The sequence below is a fragment of the Octopus bimaculoides genome, chromosome 7 (genome assembly GCF_001194135.2).
Source record: "Octopus bimaculoides isolate UCB-OBI-ISO-001 chromosome 7, ASM119413v2, whole genome shotgun sequence".
Lineage (NCBI taxonomy): Eukaryota > Metazoa > Mollusca > Cephalopoda > Octopoda > Octopodidae > Octopus > Octopus bimaculoides.
In genome coordinates this window covers 41,331,069-41,355,848 of record NC_068987.1, presented here as the reverse complement: position 1 = coordinate 41,355,848, position 24,780 = coordinate 41,331,069, and the positions used below count along the sequence as shown (strand labels likewise).

At 37.1% G+C, this 24,780-nt stretch overlaps 1 protein-coding gene across 2 annotated transcripts in view; it reads left to right on the top strand.

Moving 5' to 3' along the window:
* The window catches only part of LOC106878373 (translation initiation factor eIF-2B subunit epsilon), a 139,012-nt gene that overhangs the window by 31,682 nt on the left and 82,550 nt on the right, over positions 1–24,780 (top strand). For both annotated transcript variants that reach the window (XR_008264596.1, XM_052969545.1), the window contains exons 5-9: positions 3,790–3,951; positions 7,344–7,429; positions 10,163–10,291; positions 13,017–13,117; positions 19,274–19,419. Coding sequence is in view for 1 of the 2 variants with exons in the window: in XM_052969545.1 (XP_052825505.1) it covers positions 3,790–3,951; positions 7,344–7,429; positions 10,163–10,291; positions 13,017–13,117; positions 19,274–19,419 (624 nt within the window). In the remaining variant the exon portion in view is untranslated. The remainder of the gene's footprint in view (positions 1–3,789; positions 3,952–7,343; positions 7,430–10,162; positions 10,292–13,016; positions 13,118–19,273; positions 19,420–24,780) is intronic.

Below are 24,780 nucleotides of genomic sequence, written 5' to 3'. Positions count from 1 at the left end.
TTTTTTTTTTTTTTTTTTGACGACACACCATTTCAGAGCCTTTTGGGGCTAAACACACACACACACATAATCACATACACACACACATAATCACATACACACTCATTTATATAGTAGATTATTGTACATCTCTCTCTCTGTACTGTATTTTTCACAAATTTCTACACAGCTCAGATTCTCAACTTCCTCAATCCAGCATTCATTACCTCGTCAGTATTACAACCCCATCCCCGCCACCCATTTTCAAGATGCAAGTCAATATTTTGGCCCCACCAAAAAGTGACATCACCATTGCCAAACATTGTTTCAGTCCCCAATTGTACACCCCACCACCATCCCCACAGAGAGCTACCTGAAGCACATATGCTGCCATCAATAGGCAAAAGAGATGCAGAAACTGTTCAGGATGTGATTGTCTCTATCATCGCTCTTGCATCAGCCTGATGCACAGGCCTCGAATGAGCTCTCAATGTATAGATGCAGCAACTGCCTCTTTGCTTCAGTAGTACAACAGTGGCTATCCACCATACTTTCAGATCAGATGGCATGTCTACCTGACACCCAGCCCAGCCCAGGAAGCTTTGTAAGATCCTTCTTAAGATCCCATAAGTGGCCTGGGTGCTGGTGACTGATACCCTTGCATCTTTAGTTGGTCTAGCCTTAGACTGTAGTCAACCTAGTGATTGGAAATGACTGTTTATTTTGCTCTACTTGCCCTTCATCTCCCCAACACTGTTGCTGATTGAGGTGGCCTGTAGACAACAGCCCCAGTCAGGGCCAACATCTTGTCCTTCAAGCAGGTACCCATATCTAGTGTGTCCGAGTATGCTGCCCTGCACTCATTCACACACCTGCAGTCCTACACCCCTGATTCCTGCTTAAAGCGTTTACATGACAGGGTAAACATCAAATTTATCAAGGGCAATGTCTCAGCTGCCGTCAGAGTAGTTACCTCTGATGACCCTGTCTGCTACCCTACTGAAAAAGTCCTGACTACTTTTTGACTCAAACATCCTGAGCTACTTTCAGACCTCTGATCTATACCCACTCCCAACCTTAAGTCCCCATACATGACCACCAAGAAGGACATTCTCTCTGTTCTGAGGTCTTTCCCTGCCAGTAGCAGTAGAGGTGTTGTTGGTCTCCAATCTGGCCACCTCATGGTCTTGCTGTCCCCAATTACTGCTGAATCTGGGCACTGCCTACTGAACACAATTATGGTTCTCATTAACAGGTTCATTCATGGTGTCTTGGACACTTATTTCTGAGGCCTCTTCTTTTCAGCCCACCTAATCTCTCTCAAGAACAAGGACAGTGGCATATGCACCATTGCTGCAGAGGCTCACAGCCAAGGTTATCTGCAGATCTGTTAAACCTGAACTAGGTGAGGAACTCAGGCCAGTGCTGTTGGGGGTCAGCATGGTCAGGAAATGTGAGGGAGCTACCCATGCCACTAGACAGTTCTTCAGTAACTGTCCTCCTGAGCCGAAATCGAACAATTCCAAGCACCTCGCTATCAAGCTTGACATAAAAAATGTATTCAACTGTCTGTGTCGTGACCACTTGCTTGAGGCCTGCCACAGCCATCCTGTTCCATCCACCTACCTACTAACTTGCTGTCATACGGGTCTCTGAGCATGCTCCTTGCTTCAGATCAGGTCATACTGTCTTTGACTGGCATTCAGCAGGATGATCTGTTGGGTCCTTTCCTCTTTCTTTTCAATGGACAGCATTGCTCAGAGCATCACAGCCCTTTCAATGGTAGCTGGATGATGCAATGATAGGCAGGACAATAGGGAGTGTCTTCCATGATCTTCAATCAGTGGTTCTCTCTTATAAAAGCATCAGCCTAAAGATTAACTCTTCCAAAGCAGAGGTCATGAATATCAACTACAACACAGAGGGCTTTGTGGCCTCCATCTTGGACATGAATTCATTACTTCACCACGTACAGATGACCTTGAAAGAAGACATCCTTATCCTCAGTTCACTGATCCTCCTGCCTACCATTTGCTCCACCCTCAAGTCTAGGCTTCACCAGCTCAAAACATTGCCAAGCAAACTGAATGTGATCGATACCCACCCGGCTTCACAATGCCAATGTTATTGCATACTATGCACAGTGCCCCTTGCTACAACCACTTATCTCTCCTCGAAGATTTTAACGCCTGTATCTAACAGGTTGCTCAAGAGATATGCAACATTCAGTTCGATGACACTGGATGGCAGCAGGCCACCTTACCCATCAAATAAAGAAGGCTCAGTCTCTGGTCTCACTAGCCCTGCCTGCTTTTCTCTCATCAGTGACCTTTTGCTGTGTCCTTTCTCTACAACCCAACTGAACCTACTGTGATTGGAGAGCATGAAGTGGTCTATGCAATATGGATCCAACTCTGCCTCTGTTGAATTAGATATCCATCCCCCTCTCCTCTCTTCAGATGTCCAGTCCCCCCAAAAGAAATGGGACACCATCCAGTGTAGCAAGATCTCATGAGTTAGTATGCTGACTTGATCCACACTGTCTGGCCTGTTTCCACTCAACCTCTGAATTGAACAGTAATGCCTGCTCCATGCAGTGCTCAACTAGTACTCATGTCGATAGAAACTTTTTCCATGTCAGTGTTTCTCTGAGGGTTGGTTTCCAAATCTGTAAGCATCACAAATGCCACTGTGGATCCACAGTAGATTCCTTCAGCCTCCACTCATTGTCTTGGCATTATAGTGCTGGCCGCCTTCCATACCATGCTACTCTTAACAAGATCAAAAGGCATGGCCTGGATGCTACAGGCTTTCCTTCTCAGCTCAAACCATCAGGGATAGTCCAAGGGAATGGTAAAAGGCCTGCTGGTATGGCAATTTTCCCATTCCTTGTTGGTCAACCCCTCATATAGGATGTCACATGGTGTGTTCATCTGCCAGCCCAGACTCTGCTACTGGTCAGGCCAAGAAGGGAAAACTGTCAAAGTATTGGCCACTCTCTGGTTGAGCCTGTAGCAGTGGAGACTTCTGGTGCTCTTGGCCCTCAGGCCATATCCCTGCTCACTGCTATCAAGGAAGGAGATGGCTGTTCACAAATGTGAGTCCCATGAGTCAGAGTGGCTGTTCCAGCACATCTCCCTCGCCATCCTCTGGAGCAATGCTTTTTCCATTTTGTCTGCTGGGACCTTGAGACAGTCTGACAAGCCTCTTTTTAGATATTTCTCTTTTGTGAGGAAGCAGGAAAATATGATGATTTAGGCATGGCCTTTCACATCACTTGTTATTTTATTTACTATACATTCTTCATTAGGTCAACCAACAACCTTTTTTTTTAACCTCCCTTTAATATTCTGATTTGAAAAATCAAGAATAGTTTATATGTAATGAAGGGTACAAGTAATACAAAAGAGCATATGGGCATTAAATGCATTTGTTAATGTATGCAAGGATTGACTGAACTAAATACAGAATAAGAATGCATGATAGGTGCAGAGTGAAAAGGGCCTTATGCTAGTGGTCGAAGGTATCTGTAGTTGAAGATAATTTGGAGAAAACGGTGATGTCAAATCTCAAGATCAACACAAAGAAATGTTAAAAGACTAAGTCATGTGATGTACAATAGGTCTGTCCATTCCATGCCAACATGACAGTTATTGTAACAGAGGATTTTAGAAATTTCAAGAAATTATTGTCATTACTAATCATATTTCATTCAGAACCCCAGTGATTCCACCTGTCTGTCCTTACTAATCTTTCTCTGTCAGAAATTTTCATCATTTATTTACTCATTTCAACTACTTATCATTTCAGACTGCTATCAGTAAGAAGAGACCTAAAGTGTCAAATATCCACTACAATTTATTAGACTGCCAAATTGCTGTCTGCTCCCAGTTTGTGCCACAGATGTTCACAGATGATTTTGATTACCAAACACGAGATGACTTGATCAAAGGAATCCTTGTCAATGAAGAGGTAAGTTGATTATTGGCTTCTCTACCACTTCCTTAATTACTTCTAACAATCATATTATCCATATATTTCAATTAATTATAAAATTATATAGGTGCAGACATCACTGTGTGGTTGGGAAGTTCACTTCACAAACGTTTGGTTTTAGGTTCAATCCTGCTGTGTGGCACTTTTGTTAGTATCTTGTATTTATAGCCTTGAGTTGACCAATGGCTCATGTGAAATCTGACTGATGGCAACTGTAGATAATTGTACATAAGCATCTTGTGTGTATATGTGTACGTGTGTGTATATATATGTGTATGTGTGCGTGTGTATGTATATGTGTGTGTGTGCTTGTGTGTATGCATATATGTATGTGTGCCTGTATGTATATAAGAGTGTGTGTGTATGTGGTGCATTTGTCTTTACACATTTTCACCTTGACACCACCATTTCGGCTACACGTTCATCCTGCAGCTTGACATAGTGGTGAATAATAAAATACCTTACTTGAAAACAAGTGAGGGTTGGCATTAGTAATGGTATCCAACTATAGAATACCATATCTCATCCAACCCATGTCAGCAAAGAAAAGTAGATGTAAAAGCAGTGACTGTGATGAAATTATCATGAATTTGGAGAAGATTTAGTAAAATAACTGAGTTCTCTATTTTTAAGTTGCCATCATCATTGTTATTGTGTGCCTTACTAGATTATCAGTTAGGTGTAACAATAAAGATAAAATAGAATGAAATACTGGAATTTATCTTTTAAGAAAACTAGAACATGAAATACACATACCATCAACTAAATGAAATAAACCCACATGCATACATAAATACACAGTAAAATATATATCTAGTATATATAAATTGCAGTATGTGTGTATATAATGACTAATGCTTATATTTCCACAATCCTCATCCAATTTTTACCAAATTTTACACATACATTACTTATGTCCCAATGATGGTCATGCACTATAACATTTTGCCCAGGGCTCCCGTGTAACTGGACGTAAATGGACATAGTTTTTTTTTGTATGTTGGGTCTTCCATACTTTTTTAATCTTTTTTTTATATAAGTGAAAGGATTTTGTCTATTTATTTCTGCTGTCTACCTACAACAGTGATTCAATTAACTAGGAACACTGTACACAATATCTAATACCAAACTATCTTAACCTACATATTTAAACTGCATTAAACTTTGGCAAGCTTACCTTTACCTATTCTGAATTACTTGAAAGATGATATTCCCTTCCCTCTCTTATATTTGTTGATACTGTTGTTTCACTTTAAGGATGATTATTTACTCATCTATTATGATATTTTGATTGTTCATTGTTTCAAATATATTTTAGCATTGTCCTTCTAGCCCTTTTTAAACAATCACATATGATTCGTCCCAAACAATCGCTCTTTAAATAAAGAGTTTTGCTTCCACTAGCGAAAGCTATATGTATCTTTCAGAAAGCTCCATGCCAATTTAACTTTGTGGCATTCACTGTTAGTTTATGCACAGCCTATGTGGGAAGATAGAATAAAGGGGCTTTTGTTAGCTTATCTCTCCGAAAAAAATAGCTCCCTTTGCTGTTGAATAAAATAAACTCGAAGAGGGAAGTTTCAATGTCTTCCTTCAATTTCCTTACACCATTTATGTGGCTGTTTCTGACAAGAAATTTCACTTTCATGTAAAACATCTATATTTTGTAGTCATTATCCGTAATCGACTCCCAAAGCACTTCAGTAGCTCTACTTTGCAACGTTTATAACTTAAATGTTCTATGATCATTAAAGTGCAATGACCTCCACAATAACCAACCTTCAATTTCATTTTCTGTTCCTAGGTTAATCGGAAACATAGATTGCCATGCTACTCATTAACCTTCTAGGTAGTTCAATTATTTGGTGAAAAATATACCACTAAAGCAACTTAAACAGTCCAAAGAACAGGTGCATTTGCTAGTATAATAATTCACAATAGAAATTAATCAAAATGTGTCACTCACCTTACAGGTAAATTATAAGAAATAGAAACAAGGTAAATTGTATGCAGCCACTAGAAAATTTCCTATCTGCCATTGGGATATTTTACTTCTTTTTTTTTTTTAGATTTTGCTTTTTTTATATCCAATAGCAGTCCTTTCCTACTTGAAATCACTATAGCACACATATATGTTGCCAGAGCTTCTAAATCCACCACAAGTTTGACTGAATTGAAAAACTGGTCATACAACTCTGGTTATGGTATGGGAGTGATAATTTCTAGACCATATCATACAATATGATCTACATATTATGTTTTTCATTGTCTCTTTTACCTCGTATAAAAATTGAACCCACAGCAGCACCCAGTATTCACTTCACAAATCTTCTAAATATTGATCCCCCATTTTCTAGGTTTTTCAGGCATGTACTTTTTGGATATATCCAACCTTTATAACCCACCATACCTCCATTGACAGATTAGTATCTCCCTGGTTTGTAGAATGTTTTATATGCATTTTGAACAAAGAGGGAAAAAATAACAGCTAATGGCTTTGTCTTCTTGGAAAGAATGTAACTAGTTCCTATCTCTTCTAAAAAAAAAAATCATTAAGGAAAATGGTTTTTGAACTTTTACTCCATTCAGGTACAAATTTATTTTCTTTGTTGCTATCAGAGCTATCGTTAGAATTGCTGTTTTCACTCTCAGAAATCGAAATATCCGATTCATAACCATGCTTCATGTGGTTTTGATGCTTTCTGTATATTTTGCTTGATTTCTCCATGCCTTCTGTCAAAAATTCATAAAATTCTGATTCTCTGCTTGACAATACGAAACTGATATCTGTTATTTGGCAGTATTAAAAATTTCCAGATAATTGCAGAAAAAACGTGGGAAAAAGTCTCCAAAAATTCACAGTGCTCAGATATGTAAAAGAATGTCTAATACTATAACTCATTTATTTATGTAATGAAATCACGTTTTCATGAATGTATTAACAAGATTTGTGCTGAAATTCTCATTTAACTATGAATAGGTCATTTTGGGCTAGTATGGGTAGGTAACATAAGCTAAAAAAAAACCTCTCAGGCAGGTTGGTAACAAAAAGGTTAGCAAACATCATATATAGGACAGTGTATCCATGCCATTTATATTAACACTAGATAAATTATAAAAATTTGATTAAATGATAGTTTGAAAGAAGATTGAAAGAAATTAACATGCTTAAATTTATAGAATCAGACCTAAATTTTGCAAACATAATATTTAAATGAGACATGCTTTAATATGATATTTTTCATAATATTGCATATGCCATGGGAGAAGAGAGAAAGGTCTGCAAGTGGTCTAAATGTCAAAGGTTACCTGTGTCTGACCAAGATACTCCATGTTTACTTTTTCCTTTTTGTGTCACTATTTTACAGATTACTGGAAACTCTATACACATCCACATTGCCGAAGAAAGCTATGCTGTCCGTGTATCAAATCTTCACATGTATGACACAGTCAGGTTGGTGACTTGAACATTCATGTCTGAACTTTTAATCATAAAATGACTGATTAAATATCTCTCAGCCTCATCTATAGGCACAGATGTGGCTATGTGGGCTTAGGATCAGTCACATAGCATGGCACCTTCGACTAGTGTCTTTCGCTATAGCCTTGAACTGAGTAAAGTTTTTGGGGTGGATTTGGTAGATGGAAAATGAAAGAACCTTGTTGTATGTGTGTATATGCATCTTTGTCTTGACATTGTGTAATAGTTGTGAATGAGCATCACCATCATACAAGTGATCGTGTTCATTTCTAGTTTTCTGTGAAAAACATGTCAACATGTCTGGCCATGGGAAAATATTACCTTGCCTGGAACAGTCAAGGGTGGGTTTCACGAAGGATCCTGCTGTAGAAAAATCTACCATAACAAATTCCATCTCACCTATGCAAGCATGGAAAAACAGATGTTAAATGATGGTGCTGACAACGACGACAGCCTTGCACTGGTAACTGCATTCAACACCTCTACACTGAAAACACCCTACTTAAGTAACCTTGTAGAAATGCTTTCATTGACTCACCCTGGTGTAAGTAAGTTCTGAGCACAGTATAGTTCATTACAGCTCTTGGGCTTGTTGGTTTGCACAGCTGAGTGCTTCTACTTCTATTGTTATCTGTAATCCCACCCAAAGAGAGATTTATCCCTAATGTTTTTTACAGTTTCTGAAACAGGAGTCAAGCCTTTTGAATCCTTGAAATCTAGAAATCATGAGCTGACGTATAAACTATTGAAACAAAAACTCACTAATGTCAACTGCTGTATACAAAGAGCATATAGTTATACATTTTGATATTGTTCTTCATATGTTTATAGGGGGAATTATCCTTCTCATTACCAACCAACCTATAGAGGCTTGAAAATTATTTTGGTTGTTATAGAACTGCTTGTAGCTGTCTGAAATGGCCTGTTCATATTAAAATGAGAATTTGAGCACAAATCTCATTACATTCATGAAAACATGTGATTTCATGATGTAATCAATTGAGTTGCACCATCCAACATTATTTTGCATGATATCTGAGCACTGCAAACTTTTAGAGATTTTTTTTCTCCATTTTTTTCCACCTCAATTTTTAGAAATGTTTCACTATGGACGAAAACTGCACACCAGTTTCATATTGTCAAGTAGCAAGTTTGAATTCAAAGGATTTTACAGCAAACATAAAAAGCACATATGTGATTATAAATCAGATATTTCTGTTTCAGAAGTGAAACCATTCTGACAACAGTTCCAATAGCAATAAAAAACAACAAATTTGTACCTGAACATTGTATGAATTTGAAAGGGAAATTTTCTTACATAATTTTAGGAGGATACAGTCTTTTACTTATGTCAGTCATTAGACTGCAGTCATGCTGGGGTATTGCCTTGAAGAAATTTAGTCAAATGAATAAACCCTGGTACTTATTCTTGATTCCTGGTACATATTTAATCAGTCTATTTTGCTGAACTACTAAGTTACAAGGATGTAAACACACTAGCACCAGTTGTCAAGTAATAATGGGAGACAAACATAGACACAGGCAAAATGCATTCACACACACAACAGGCTTCTTTCAATTTCCATCTATCAAATCCACTCAAGGCTTTGATCAGCTCAAGGTTATAGTAAAAGACACTTGCCCAAGGTGCCATGCAGTGCGACTGAACCCAAAACCATGTTGTTGGGAAGCAAACTTGTTACCACACAGCCATGCCTGTGACTTTTTGACTTTCACCTTCGAAGCAATTACTGCAGAAATGAATTGTTATGCAGAACATAAGCAAAGAGGTATAAAAAAAAAAAAGATAGTTTGAGGTTACTTGGAAGAAATCCAAGCATTTTTAGAAATATTGTGTGTGTGTGTGTGTGTGTGTGTAAATTTGATTTATATATTTCTTTTCAAATTGAGCTCATTTTGTTATTTGCCTGTAATTTTAGGTTGCCTGTATGATATGTGACAAGTTTTGATTAATTTGTATTGTGAATCATTATTATATGTGTTTTTGTGTACTGATGTTTCTGCCAACAGTTCCAATAATAATTTTTTTTAAATGAATTTGCTGTAAGAATTTAAAAACTGATTTCTTTAGTTATTTTCACAAAAATAGTAAACCTGCCTACAATTTTTCCAAGGAAATTAAACAATTAAATTTTTTTTTTTAATTTTTACTTTTTCCTTTCAAGCAATTAGTATGAAAACATAGTTGTGAAGAACATAAGCAAAGAAATTAAAGAACCTTTTCTTAAATTGTGTTAAAAAACAATCACATAAATGTGTTGATTAAAAAAAGAAGAGTTGTTTTATGAAACCAATCTGAATTCACAATTGTTTTAGAATGTAATTGAAACACATAAGAGGTGTATTTTAATTAGAAATATCATAACGAAAGGGTTAGGAGTTACATAACCTTGATTTAGTCATATCACAAGTTAATACAAATTATTACTTTTTCTCCATTAGATTGGTACTTACCAGTTGTAACTTTCAGTTTTTCTAGATTCTTTTTTTCCATTCACTTTTGGATGTATATGTACCTTAAAATTAATTTTTAATTTGTTTTTTTATTTCCAGCCACTATAATTTTAATATTTCAAAACCAGCCTCTCTTTGCATAGTTTTGTATACTAGTGTTTTTTTTTTGCTTTTAATATCCATAAATTTGGAAAACTTACCTATTATTATGATTATTATTTTATGTTACAGTCGAGATATTCTTCAGAGATGGTGCTACCCATTGGTACCTGACATCCTTATTCCTGCCAAAAACAAGGACAATTTTGTTTCCTATGGCCGCTACAATACTTACCAATGTTCTGCTGTTACTCTGGAACGGTCAGTTGCATTAAATACATCCTTGACACTAAATACTGTCCATCCAGGACTGGTTATGTTTAATAAAAAAAACTTATTTACCTAAGTTTTAACACCATCTCCTTTGAAATAGCTACCTTGTGCAGCAATACACTGGTCCCAGCATTCCTGCCACTTTTGGAATCCGGCTTGGTAGTTGTTTTCTGTGAGTTGAGGAACTTCTACAATTTGCTCTGGATCTCAACAACGGTGTTAAAACAGCAACCTTTGAACTGCATTTTCATCTTGTGGGGAGAGATGGAAGTCTGCAGGTGCTAAATCTGGTGAATAGGGCAAGTGCGGAAGTAATACCATGTTGTCTTTGGCAAGAAACTCGCAAGTGAGGAGAGCTAGGGGAGAGGCTGCATTGTCATCATAAAGAATCCAATTCTTCGCACTACACAGATCCAGTTGCATTCGTTAAATGTCCTCCCTCAAACACTTTAAAACATCGCAGTAAAACTCTCGATTTACAGTCTGGCCCTAGGAGACGAATTATTGATGGCGATACCACATTTCCAGGTGTGACACTTGTGACAGATTTTCTGGATCGTATTCCAGGACCATTCTTCCACTTTTGAAGCACCTGTGCCACTTGAAACATTGTGTACAACCCATTGCTTCATCACCATAAGCTTGCTGAAACATGCTCAATGTTTCTGTAGCAGACTTCCTGAGTTTAATGCAAAATTTCGTGGTTTTTTGTTCCAGCTTCCTGTCCATGGTGAAATTGCAGACTACAGCATACACACGATCACAAAAACATTAATTTCACAACTTACGAAGTAAAAACAGTGATGTCACTCGGCACACTACCTCAGGAAGCTCACTGCTATCTCTCACTGCACATACAACCATGTGCTGGCATGCTACAGAACTAGTCCAGGAACTTTTTGATACCACCCTCATATCATCACCCACTAGAGTGTAGCAATTATTCGGATGAAATAGTCAAATCTAAAACTAATGAGCTACCATTAAATTTTTAGGCTGAGTGATTAAAATAACTGAATTATTGTATTTAATATTTATTTGAATTATTGCAGTTTATTGGTTTAGGATGTAAAACATGGATAGGTTTGAAGTTCTGGAGAGATATACTCTGGAGGATGAAGAACTGAGCGAAATGTCAAGTATATGTTATCTTTTGATAGTTTGCAATATATTGTTTTATTACCTATTTAGTATATGTTAGTTTTAGATAGTTTGTTATATCATTCCTTTACCTATCAAGGTCCAAACCTAAAACATTTAGAAAATATTCATTATTTGGTGACACCAAAACGCAAAACTAAATAACTCAGTTTTGTTTTCCAACTTTTAAGCCTGTCTTGTTTCACATTTTCCTCAAAGATTAAACTGTTTTTGTTTTTAGTTTTTGCTGGGTCTGCAGGAAGGGACAGACCCTCCTAAACTTGTGAGATTATGTTCCTTTTAAAACTTTGTATATGGGAAAGAATGAGCTGGGATGGAAATCAAGAGGGTTAACATTCTAGAAAAGATAGATTAGGTGTAGTGATTGTTGCAGCTCCTGGGGGATCTTGAAGGGCTAGTGGAGAGGTGAGTGAAATGAAAATGTCTAAATAAAAGTGGCAGGAGTTCAGTCAGCTCTGATGAGCAAAGAAGGCAAAGAGAGAAGACAGTATATCTATGAATGACTGTGTCAATCAGCTGAGTTGCTCTCTTCTGCTTGCAGTTAGGATTTCTGTCATGCAACAGCACCATCCTAAATGTGAGAACAATACTCTCAGCTGAGTTTTATAGACTGAAATGGAGTATAAATTAAATGACGTTAATTAGTCCAAGGAAATTAAATTACTATCATTATCAGCAAACTGGCAAAACGTTTAGCATATCAGACAAAATGCTAAGCAGCATTTCTTTCAGCTCTTTGCATTCTGAGTTCAAATCTTACTTAGTTCAACTTTGTCTCTAAAAGGTCAGTAAAATAAAGTATTGCTGAAGTACTTGGGTCAATGTAGTGCTAACTAACCTATCTCCTAAAAGTTGCTGGCCTTGTGCCTAAATTAGAAACCATTTATTATCATTTTTATTATTAAGGTAGTGACCTAGCAGAATCATTAGCAGACCAAACAAAAATGTTTAGCAGCATTTCTCCTGGCTCTTTATATGTTCTCAGTTCAAATGTTGCTATGGTCAACATTGCTTTTCATCCTTTCAGGATTAATGAAATAAGTACCAGTCAAGCACTGGGGTTGATGAAATCAACTGGCCTTGTTCCTATAGCTGAAAAAATTATTATTAATATTAAAGTGGCAAGTTGGCAGGTTTAGTGGCATTTCACCTATCTTTACATTTTAATTCAAATTCCACCAAGGTCAACTTTGCCTTTCATCCTTTCAGAGTCAATAAAAAAATACCAGTCAAGTACTGGGATTGATGTAATCAACTTCCCCTCCCCTCAAAAGTTTGAAACCATTATTATTATTCCTTCGTAACACAGTGTAGGTAAAAATGCACTGGAGTCTTTAATCATCTGTCAAGTCACAAGGACCTCATATTATTATTATTATCATCATCATTATTTTTATTATTATTACTACTGCTACTACTACTACTTAAAAATTTAAACTATGTTGAACTGATATTTTGTCAGATTGTAACAATATACTCTCTCCCATAGAAGCTTTTGCTCTTCTTTCATCAATAAATGTTTTTCTTTTTTATTTATGTCTGTATATGGCAGTGGTTGCAAGCTTATACAAAATGTTTTGGTTGGAAAAGGCACAACTATTGAAAGTGGTTCTGTGATTACAGATTCTGTTATTGGCAACAACTGTAAAATTGGTAAGTAAAGAAAATGCTTTTCTTTACTTACCTCTATATTAATTTTGCCTTTATATTAATATGCATAATACATGGAGAACATTTTAAATCTTTTCCTTTTTTTTTTCTTAGTGATTTTTAATAGCTGCTCATCATGAATTTGCCATGTTATGTGAAAGGAAAAGTATAACTGAGTTGAGATGTATATGGAAGAGATTACTACCTTTATATGAGCATGGAAATAATATCCTAAATGCATTCTGCTTATGCTTCTATATTCTGCCTTATCAAACCTTTCACATATCTCATTCTCCTTAAACCCACCCTGTCACTTCTCTATCTACAGATTGCTTGACAGCTGTAATTGCTTGGGAGTATAATCAGTACATATTACTCCCCACTCAACTTCCTTTGCACTAACAGTTATTTCTTTCTCTCCTGCAAGTTTCAGTCCCTTACAACCAGAGGTTGACTGTGGATTATAGAGTGCACTGCAAACACGCTAGGTATAACTTTTACAATAAATTGATGAAGCAGCAATGACAACCTACCATCAATGGTATCCCATCTATTGCTTAAAACAAAATACTGACTCTTCTTTTTCCAATTTCATATTTCTTTTTCATGTCTTACATATAACTCTTCAATTTAACATTAATCTTTGACAAAGTAAGCATAAACAAGAAACATACTATTATTGCTTGGCAAAGGAAATTTGTCTAATTGTAAGCTAGCTATTTTGAAAGTCCAACAAATATGAATTGTCTGTTTTCAAAAAAATTTGTAATGATAGAGTTTCTAAAACATAAATTTGAAAACATTGTGACAAATACTGAAAAACAAAAAAAACAGGCTGGTTAAATGGTGCGCTGCAATTAGAACTTCCCTATGATTGTGTGTACTGCCTATGATACTCCACCAATTCTAAAAAGAAAATTATTATAGTAATTTATTTTAATCAATGTATGAGTCTGTTGGGTCAGGCTCATTATTTAAAACAAATCATCATCATCATCGTTTAACGCCCGCTTTCCATGCTAGCATGGGTTGGACGATTTGACTGAGGACTGGTGAACCGGATGGCTACACCAGGCTCCAATCTGATTTGGCAGAGCTTCTACAGCTGGATGCCCTTCCTAATGCCAACCACTCCGAGAGTGTAGTGGGTGCTTTTACGTGCCACCTGCATGAAGGCCAGTCAGGTGGTACTGGCAACGGCCACGCTAGTTTGTCTGATATTGAAAATTTACAAAATTTATAAAATTATTAGAAATCAATTTAAGTGGCTATCACTAACACTAATATTATGTCCATTAGAAATGTGTTAGAATAGTTGTACAGTTCTTCACTTAGAGCAGAAGTCAAAATACCAAATTATGGAAGATATGAAGAATTTCTTATCTTTCTCTAAAACTACATATTCAAGATAATAGCCATCCAAAATACATTAAAGTCAAAATTGTAGTTGTTAAAAAAGGCTATATTTGTTTTAATAACAGTCAGTTTTCTGTTATTAACACATATATTGAGTGTAGGCTGACTATGAAGGAGTGATGCTAGAGCTGTGAAATATTCTTTTCAGGTAAACTGACTTCTACCTGCTCAGAGAACACTTCAGTAGTAACTCGTAGCAACTTCTCTTGAAAATAGACAAAATTCAGCACCATGGTCTAATCAGATACCTGCAGAAAAAGGGTTTAGACCCCAAGGGCATATGTGCTAACATAGTTGTTACATTAGGAGATGACACTCCAGCTTTATCAACAGTGCAAAAGTGGGTAGCTGAATTTAGGAGGAGAAGGGAGAGACTTGAAGATGACCCAAGTTTTGCATGTCCTGCAACTGCCACCACTAAGAAAAACATGGATCATGTTCACCACATAGCGATGGATGACAGGCAATTGACTATACATCAAATAGCCAATGCTATTAGCATATCCTGTGATGGTGTTGAGAATATTCTGCACAACAAACTTGGCATGACAAATCCTCTGCTCAATGGTCGCCATATTTTCTAACACCTGATCAAAAGCACACCAGGCTGATCACATCACAGAAAAATCTGACATTATTTGAAGCAGAACCAGCTGGTTTCCTTGAGTGTTTCCTAACCCAGGATTAGTGTTGGCTTCATCACTTTGAGCCAGAGACAAAGGAACAATCCATGCAGTGGAAACACCCTTCCTCACCTGCTCCACAAAAAACCAAGATTGTTTTATCAGCAGGGAAGGCGGTGGCCTCAGTTTTTTGGGATGCAAAAGGCATTGTGTTTATTGACTATCTTCAGAAGGCCACACCATCAGTGGAGAGTACTATCCCAACTTGGTGAAGTAGTTATGAAAGGCTATCAAGACCAAATGCCTAGGAAAACTGACAAAAAGAGTCTTGTTTTACCAGGACAATGCTCCTGCATACAATGAGGTTGGTATGTTTTTAGACAGAATTAAAAAGTTAATGATACATGTAGTAAAACAAAGTTATGTTAAGAAAAGATTAGTTGAATGTTTTAACTGTTATGTGAGAAGATAGTGAAATTTTGAGAAAATATTGAGTGATCTCTGGTTTGCAACTGAGCGAAGATTTACTCATTGATTCGGTTTGGTTTAAGGTGAAAGTTAAGTCACTGTTTTGTAATAATAAGCAGGTGCATGTATGTTGGACAAATTATGCTGATGCTTCACTCCTGCTACTTATTAATTTCCAGCTAGCATTTATGTTTTTAATGCTGTTGACACAGTCACATTGAATGGTATTGCTCATCCCATCACTGTTGCCTACCCAAAAAATTCTTTGCTTGTGAGGAATCTTGCTAAGATTCCCTTTAATCTTACTTTTTGCATGTGGCACATGTATGCTACCTATCTCTACTCCAACATTACAGTAATTTCATCTTTCATTGTGCTAACATTGATTGTGGGGGTCCCTAAAGTTGAGTACTTTAAATGAAGAGTAGATGCTTCACTGGATATGCAATGTCTGTGCATGTGTGACAGAGTGTAAGCATCTTGAGAGAAAAGTTGGGCATAAGAGGCATCAGATGTGGTGTACAAGAGAGATGACTGCACTGGTATGGTCATGTGATGTGTATGGATGGGGACAGATGTGTAAAGAAGTATCTCTAACTGTGGAGAGAACCTATAGTAAAGATAGACCCTGGAAGACATGGGATGTGGTGGTGAAGCATGATTTTCAAACTTTGGGCCTCACGGAGGCAACGACCAGTGACTGAGACCTTTGGCAATATGCTGTGTTTGGGAAGACCCGTAAAGTCAAGTCAAATTGTAGTCATGGCTGATGCTGGTGTCATGCAACTGGCACTTGTGCCGGTGGCACATAAAAAGCACCTTTCAAGCATTGGGCCTAACGGAGGCAATGTGGCTGATGCCAGCAGCATGTAAAAAGCACCCTTTTAGTGTTGGGCCTCACAGAGGCAATGACAAATGACCAGGACCTTTGGCATTATACCATGCTTGAGAAGACAACTCTTCAAGCCAAGTGGAATCATAATCGTGACAGATACTGGTGCGATGCAACTGTCACCCGTACTGGTGGCACGTAAAAGCGCCCATTACATTCTCGAAGTGATTGGCATTAGGAAGGACATCTAGCTGTAGAAACCATGCCAAACCAGACTTGAGTCTGGTGTAGCCCTCGGCTTGCCAGCCCTAGTCAAACCATCCAACCCATGCCAACATGGACAATGGGCATTAAATGATGATGATGATGATGATGAAGACAGTTGAAGAACTGAAAAGATTTGTGCAAGCACTTACCAGCTAGTAATGCACTCTTGTACAAGGCTAATTTACTCAGTGAGTTAGAATTTCCTCAGTCATATGCACCATCTAAATCAAGTGGTAGTAGAGATTGTAGGGAAGGGGAGTAAGGGTTCTGGCCAACTGGAAGAGAGGAGAGGGTACATAGAAAGGATTAATATCTATAAGTATCTATACATGTGTACTTATACACTACCTGCATATATGTGTGTGTATGTACATATATGCAATTTACATACCGATGTATGAATATGTGGTGACCGAAGAGAACCCCTAAATATTGTGTTTATGCATAAAGAAGAAAGGGTTGGTAATGAATTGCAAAGGGAGTGAATTCATATATATTCTGATAAAAAATTGTGATTGTAGGGGTGGCTTGGTAGGGAAAGAGGATTAGAAAGGTATAGGCAGTCATACTGGGAACTGCAAGAATCTGCTGAAATAAACTCACTACTGTTCTGACTTTATAGAGTAATTTCAGTAATGCTCTATTGGGATTTTTAAATGAAAAATTTCATAACAAATTTAGTGATTACATACGGAATATGGTCAATGTATGTATATGTGTGTATGTATAACATTGCATGGAAGTTAAGATAGGCAACAGAATGCATGGCTGCTTCTATTTCTAAGCGAGGGAGAGATGAAATTATAAAACAATTGGTGAAGTTATATATTTATGAGAAAAAAGAGATAACTGATTGTAAAATTTCCAAAGCCTACTTGCAGGAGAATGAGCAGTATTGGGGTAAGCCACCATAATATATAGGTGTGGGCAATCATTCTCTGAGCTGCAAGAATCTACTGAATTAAACACATTACTACTTGGACTTTATAGAATAATTTCAGTAATGCTCTGTTGTGATATTTTAAGTAATATCAATACTATGAGAAATTCATAATAATTTGATTGAATTAATCATGATGTGTGGAAAGATGGAATGCAGAGCTAATTTTTGTGTGATGGTTACTGTTCTTTACATGTCAATAGCAATGAAGTTCTTAGTTTAAAGCACTCACACACAGTAATATTCAGACTTCCAAGCACACTGAAATGTATCTTATGTTCCAGTGTAAAAACTCAGGAAAAAATAATCTATTGTAAAGAAAACAACAATATTAAAGCAAACTATAATTTCTAACATTGACATTAATCCAGTGTTTCTCATGGAGTGAGCAGAATTGAAAAGGTGCCACACAGTAGGATTGAACCCAGGATTGAAAAGGATGTGGGTAAACTGCCATGTTTAATAAAATGAAGATGGGCTTAAAAGAAACTTATCCAAGAATTATTGAAAACAAACTCCTATTTTGTATTCTCATTAATAAAGGGAGAGGAACAAAAATTTCCCTAATATTTTGAGAGATGGGAGCTAGATACTTGAGAAAACCTGCATTGGCCCCCATTTTTTGACAGGGTTCAGTCAAATTAATGACAACATTCATCTTAAGAAGGATGAAAGATAACCTCAAACTCAGTGAGATTTGAACTTATAGCATAAATGTTTATGTATGCTGTAAGGCATTGAACTTCTTTTATGGTTTAGTCAGAGGAGTAAAGCAATGCTCTTTTTTTTTTAGAGGCTCTGAAATTGGTAGGTAAAAAAGGAGGATACTCACCTGGTCTAAGTGCTTGTAACAGTGTGGGGTTTGCTAAAGGCAAGGGGCAGGAGGTGGTGTTAAACCAAGCAACAAATTAAGTTTACCTGAATAAGCTCTGGTCAAGTAGTTCTTTCAGCAAAAGGATTCCTGCTATGACCATCCTACATTTTTACCATCTAATCATAGCATACTCTTAACTGATAACCAGTTTTTTTCTACAACCATTTCAAGTTGTAGGATCATCATCATTTTAACATCACTATTCCAAGTTTACACAGGTTAGATGAATTTGTTGAAGCAGCTTTTCTACAGCCAGCTGCCTTTACTGTTGCCAACCCTCACTTGTTTCCAAGCAAAGTAATATTCCACTTTGCTGAACATGTTTTTCACACAACACTGGAAAAGATGAGCATCAGTTGATATCAGGACTAGAGGGGACACACATGCATGCACACGCGACAAGCTTCTTCCATTTTCTGTCTACCACATCCCTCACAAGACTTTGGTCAGCTATAGTAAAAGATACTTGCCCAAGGTACCACACAGTGGGACTGAATCCAAGGCCATGTGATTGGAAAGCAAGCTTCTCAACCACACAGCCATGCTGTTATGCAAGATGAATGTTAAATTATGGAGATGGTGGGATGTGATTTGAGTGATTTTTGATAACCAACCACATAGAAGCTCTCTCATTGATTCACATGTGTTTTTTTTATGAGCCATAACAGGACGAAGGTAAAAATGATAATGATGGCAATTATTAATATCTAACAATAGGTATTTTATTTATTTATTACAGGTAAAAATGTGCAGATTAATGGAGCATATCTATGGGATAATATCATTGTTGGTGATAACTGCCTGATCAACAGCTCCATTTTATGTAGTGGTGTTGTTTTACTAAACAATGTCATTGTCAAGGAAGGAAGCATTCTTTCATGGAATGTAAGTAGAAGAATATTTAATAGTCTCTTTATGTGTGTGTGTAATATTTAGTTAGAAACACATACACTCTCTCACATATGTATATGCATGTCATGTGTGTGTGTGTGTATATATATATATATATATATATATATATATATATATATATTTATATATATACCAGGCTTTGCAAAAGTCCTATTACACTTGCTTTTGATCTTTTGAGAGGTTAACATGTGTGATAGGAAAAGTACTGTCAAACATACTTAAAGTTCTACTTTTTCAGCATGTCATTAAAATGTATTTTCCATTATGTACAGGTGTATCAAGATGGAAGCAAAAAGAATCAAGATCTCTGCTCTCTTGTGTGCATGCCGCAAGAAGTCCAACATTGCCAAGTGGCTCAATGTCAGCCAGATGACTGTCCACAGAGTCCAAGAGAGGCTCAAGAACAGGAAAGACCTCAAAGATCGACCTCAATCAGGTGGACCTCAAGTTGTCAACCATTTGGTTGTAAGAAAGGCCTTTGAAAGTGATCTGAAACTCAAAATGACTGTACTTGCAGAGAACAACATCTTAGTGGCCAGTGTCCAGGGCCAAGAAGGAGGGGTGTGGTAAGAGCTTGAAGTGCATGGAAAGGCCTCTGCTCACCAACCATATGTGAGAACATCAGGAGTGCTGTCATTACCTTCTCAATGACTTGAAGTGTCGTGGCAATCAAATTCTTGTTTTTTCTGATGGAAAAGCCTTCACAGTCAATCTGGTCATCAACAAGCAGAACGACCATGTGATCAGCTTCAGCCAGGATGTCTCCAAGGTCTACTACATGTCCACAACTAAGTGGTCAGCGTTTATGATGATGCTCAGCATCATAGCTTTGAATGACAAGAAGATGCTGCCAGTGTGGTTTACGGTTGGTTACATGAGTTGGACAGTTTGACTGGGTCTGATGTATCCAAGAATGGCTGACTACAGGGACATTTTGGCCACAAAAGTCCTGCCCTGGGTGGGAAAGATCATGAAGAAGGCAGACTACATCTTTTAGCAGGATAGTGCCAAGGCTGCAAAAGAGTGGTTGAGGTTGAACATGAACTTCTGGTTGAAGGACTTCAGTTGCCCAACTCCCTTGACTACAGCATGTGGGTGCATGTCGAGGGCACCCACATGCTGTTGAGAGCATTGTAATGAGTAACAGGACTTTTGCAAAGCCTAGTATATATCACCACCATTTAACATCCATATTCCATGTTGGCATGAGTTGGACAGTTTGAGTGGATCTGATATGTCCAAGAACTGCATCATACTCCAATGTTTGCTTTGGTATGTTTTCCACAGCTGGATGCCCTTCTCAGTGCCAACCACAACAGCATGAACTGGCTGCTTTTTCTCATGTTACCTGCACTATTGAGGTTGCCATGCAATTCACAGGACTATGAAGCCTAGAGGAATTTGGAGAGGTCAGGTTCATACTAGGAGATGAAGAGATGGCTATGAAAAGGCACATGGACAAATCAGGTTCTTTTAGAAGAATTTACATGGTTATCTAATAGAAGATATGGGGGAGAGAGAATGGGTAAATAATCAGTATGAGCTGCAAGAGACAGATAATGGTAATGAGGTGCCCAGGCAGCACCACAAGGCACAAGCTGAGTAGAAGTGGGTGGGTGGTTTGCAAGATTATATGGAAAGAAGAATGAAGGGGTGGGAGGCAGACTGCCAAAATGGGTAGGGTTGAAGGATGGATGAACGTAGAACCATGAGTTGAGAAAGATAGTGGGATGCAGAAGAGAGAGTAAGTGGAGGAGCAAGAGGCAGGAATAATAATGATGATGTAGTTACAGTGGAGGAGTGCAAAAGAGATATGACATGGTTGGATAATCTTCTGAAACCAGTTGTGGGGAGAGGAAAACATAATGCATGAGATGGGTGGAGAACAGGAAACATAACACTTCCAAAATTCAGTTTCACTGAAGACAGCAAGTCTTTTCAAGAATCTCATATTGCCAGAGATTCTTGTACTTTGTCATCTCTTCTATCAGGCTCAGGACCTTGTGTCAGCCTTCACCACTTCATCCTATGTCTTCCTGGGTCTCTCTTGTCTGCAAGTTCCAGCTACATTAAGTAATTGGCACTTCCCTATTCAGCTATCCTTATCCATACACATCATACGTTCATACCAGGGCAGTCTTCTTTCTTGAACATCTGATTCTTCTTATGCCCAGTTTTTTTCTCAGGGCCTTTGTACTAATTCTTTCATACACACTCATGTTGCACACAATATATCATCATTATTTAACTCTTTACTGTTTAGACCAGTTGAAAATCATTCCCCTTTATTTGTTTGAACTGGCCAAATCTGGCCGTATCTGATTCCTCTACGAAATTGCTAAAAAAATAAGCATATCACATTATTGAATTCTCATAGCTTTGAGATAATGTGAGATAAAACCTTTCCCACCTTTACTCAAGTAGAAATGTCATGAAATTTTTGAGACTTCTTAGTTTTTAATGATCTGGCGTCAGCAAGTAGCGATTCCGACTTCGGAAGTTTTACTCTTGATGATGTACAAAATATAAACGAAAACAACAGTGATTTCTCATATTGACATTTGTGAATCTTTGTCGGATGAGGAAGATTTTGATAATGAAAGTGATGAAAATGATATTGAAAACATTGCGGCAACATGGTTGAAGACTACTACATCAACCACAATTCCAAATTTCACAGAAAAGACTTGTCCACAATACAGTCTCTCTCCAAATGCTCAACCATTGGACTATTTATTTTCATTTTTACTGCAAAGATTTTTTTAAAAATTGTCATGAAAGAAACAAATATGCTCAACGCATAATTTCTATTCATGGAAAACCCGATCTACTATGGCATTCAACTGATGCTGTGGGAATGCAAGCCTTTTTTAATATAAACATTAAGCTTGGTATCAAGCAGCTTCCTCAACTGTGGAACCTCTGGAATCCTGATATTAGGTATGGTGATCGATGTATCTCCAGCATTATGTCTAACTATAGTTAATTTATATATTGTTTGTGTAGAAAGCTACAAGGTACCTCTGCCACCAAAGGACTACGACCATTTGAAATTCTGACTTGACATTGCATTTCAGTTACATGAGGACTTTGCTTCCAGAAAGCACAGAACTGGGAGAAAAATGTAATTAACTGAGGTGGATGTCAACAGAGAAAATATTGACTTCCATAAAGTGGAAAGAATATATGGAAGGAAAAATGTTTGCAGACTGTGTTCTCTGCAAAAAAGAAAATAATTGAAAGGATATCAGTTGAAGACCTCATGTGTTCGTTTTGCAAAGTGTCCTTGTGTAAAGGGTGCTTTGGACAGTTTCACAATAGGAATATGGCATAACTATATTTTGTTGTTTGATAGTAATATTATCATATATTCCTTTCATTTTATTAGAAACTAGCAGAAATACCCGGCGTTGCCCGGGTTAAAGAGAATAATGAAATCTAAAAACACCGTCTAGACTACGCATCATCTTTATATATAGAGATGTATATACACACACGCACCCAAACACACGTATATATATGTATATCAATATAAATATATGAAAGTCAATGAAGTTTCGTAAAAGAAGGTGATCATGTACATACTTTCTTGCTGTTGTGATTATAACACCTCATTGTAAACTATGTTCCTTGTTTTCCCTTGTGGAGCATATACAAATAGGTTTTTTGTTGCTGCCCACTCTTGAGCAGCCAACATACAGTTGTCCATGTGAGAAGCAGGGCTCTTCCAAGAGAAGACCAGCTACAGACAGTGTTTGACCCTGATATTTGTTTATGGACATGGCAAAAGTCACACGAAGGGGGAATTGTAGTCTTCTGAATGTAAAAGGAATGTCTGCTCCTGATGGAGTAAGAGGAATTCTTGGAATAAAGACGTCATCCCCTTTTGCACATCCAGAAAGAATGGTAGCCTAGATAACGTGTGACATCATTTTCTAAATAATGCTTATCTGTTATGTTCGGGTTAAAATTTCATCAACGAGAGATATAAGTAGTAACAATACTGGACGGTAACATTTTTGTTGTCACTATAACATGGCTGTTCTACACATAACTATGTTAATATATTTAATGAGATTAGGCGGGTAACCTTGTACCTCTTCTGCAGCAAGACACCTGTTTCTGTCTCTTTGTCTCACTGTAACCTTTCATCATCTGACACAAGATCACCTCCAATGCTCCCTCCCCCCTAAAAGGATTTTGGCCTAGCAAGTTACTTTGTGACCCTGCAAGTGCTGATGCCAGGTAAAAAACATCCAGTCCAAACTGTAACGGGGTTGGTGTTCGGAAGAGCATCCAGATGTAAAAACTTTGGCAGTAATTGCAGCTTGAATTCAGCTAAAACAGTCTCCAGTTCTTGTAGTGATGATGGTGGAGGATATTGACTCCTTACTTGTTTTTCTAAAATGCATCATAAATGTTCAATAATCTTGAGATCTGGGAACTTTAGCAAGCCAGGAAGAGGTCGAAACTGACATTTCAGAGCTTTTCGCTTTGAAACCAAAAGAGTTTTACATTGATGGGATTAAAAAGCTTGTAAATAAATGGAAGGAAGTCATAGATAATCAGGGAAAGTACATTGATGATTAAATTTCAATTAAATATAACATTTGATCACTTGTTTACTTTATTCAAAATTTGGACAGAGCTTATGGGATGACCTGATAAATTGTTTTTGTTGGTTTCGTTTTTCATTTTGTTTACAAATGGAAATAGTTATCTCCCCTGTATTTAAATAAAGTGTATGTGGGTTTCATATTATAAACTCTTTTATTGAGATATAAATTCTTTTATTTAGATTTGAATTGATATGTAAAATAATGTTTTACCATAAATATATATATACATATGTGTATGAATTATATATGTATGCATATTGTAAATATGTGTGTGTATATATATATATATATATATAGATGTATAAGTAAACTTGTGTATGTGAATATGCATGTGTGTATACATACGTGTGCGTGTTTGTGTATATACATGAATAAATATATATACATATGTATATATATATACATATGTATATACATATATACATATGTATATATATATATACACATATGTATATATATATATATACATATGTATATATATATATGTATATATATATATGTATATATATGTATATATATATACATATGTATATATATATATATATATACATATGTATATATATGGCTCTTGTGCGGGTGGCACATGAGATGCACCATTTTGAGCGTGGCCGTTGCCAGTACCGCCTGACTGGCTCCCGTAGGATTTTCGAGTGAGATCGTTGCCAGTGCCCCTGGACTGGCCTGTGTGGGTGGCACATAAAAGACACCATTTCGA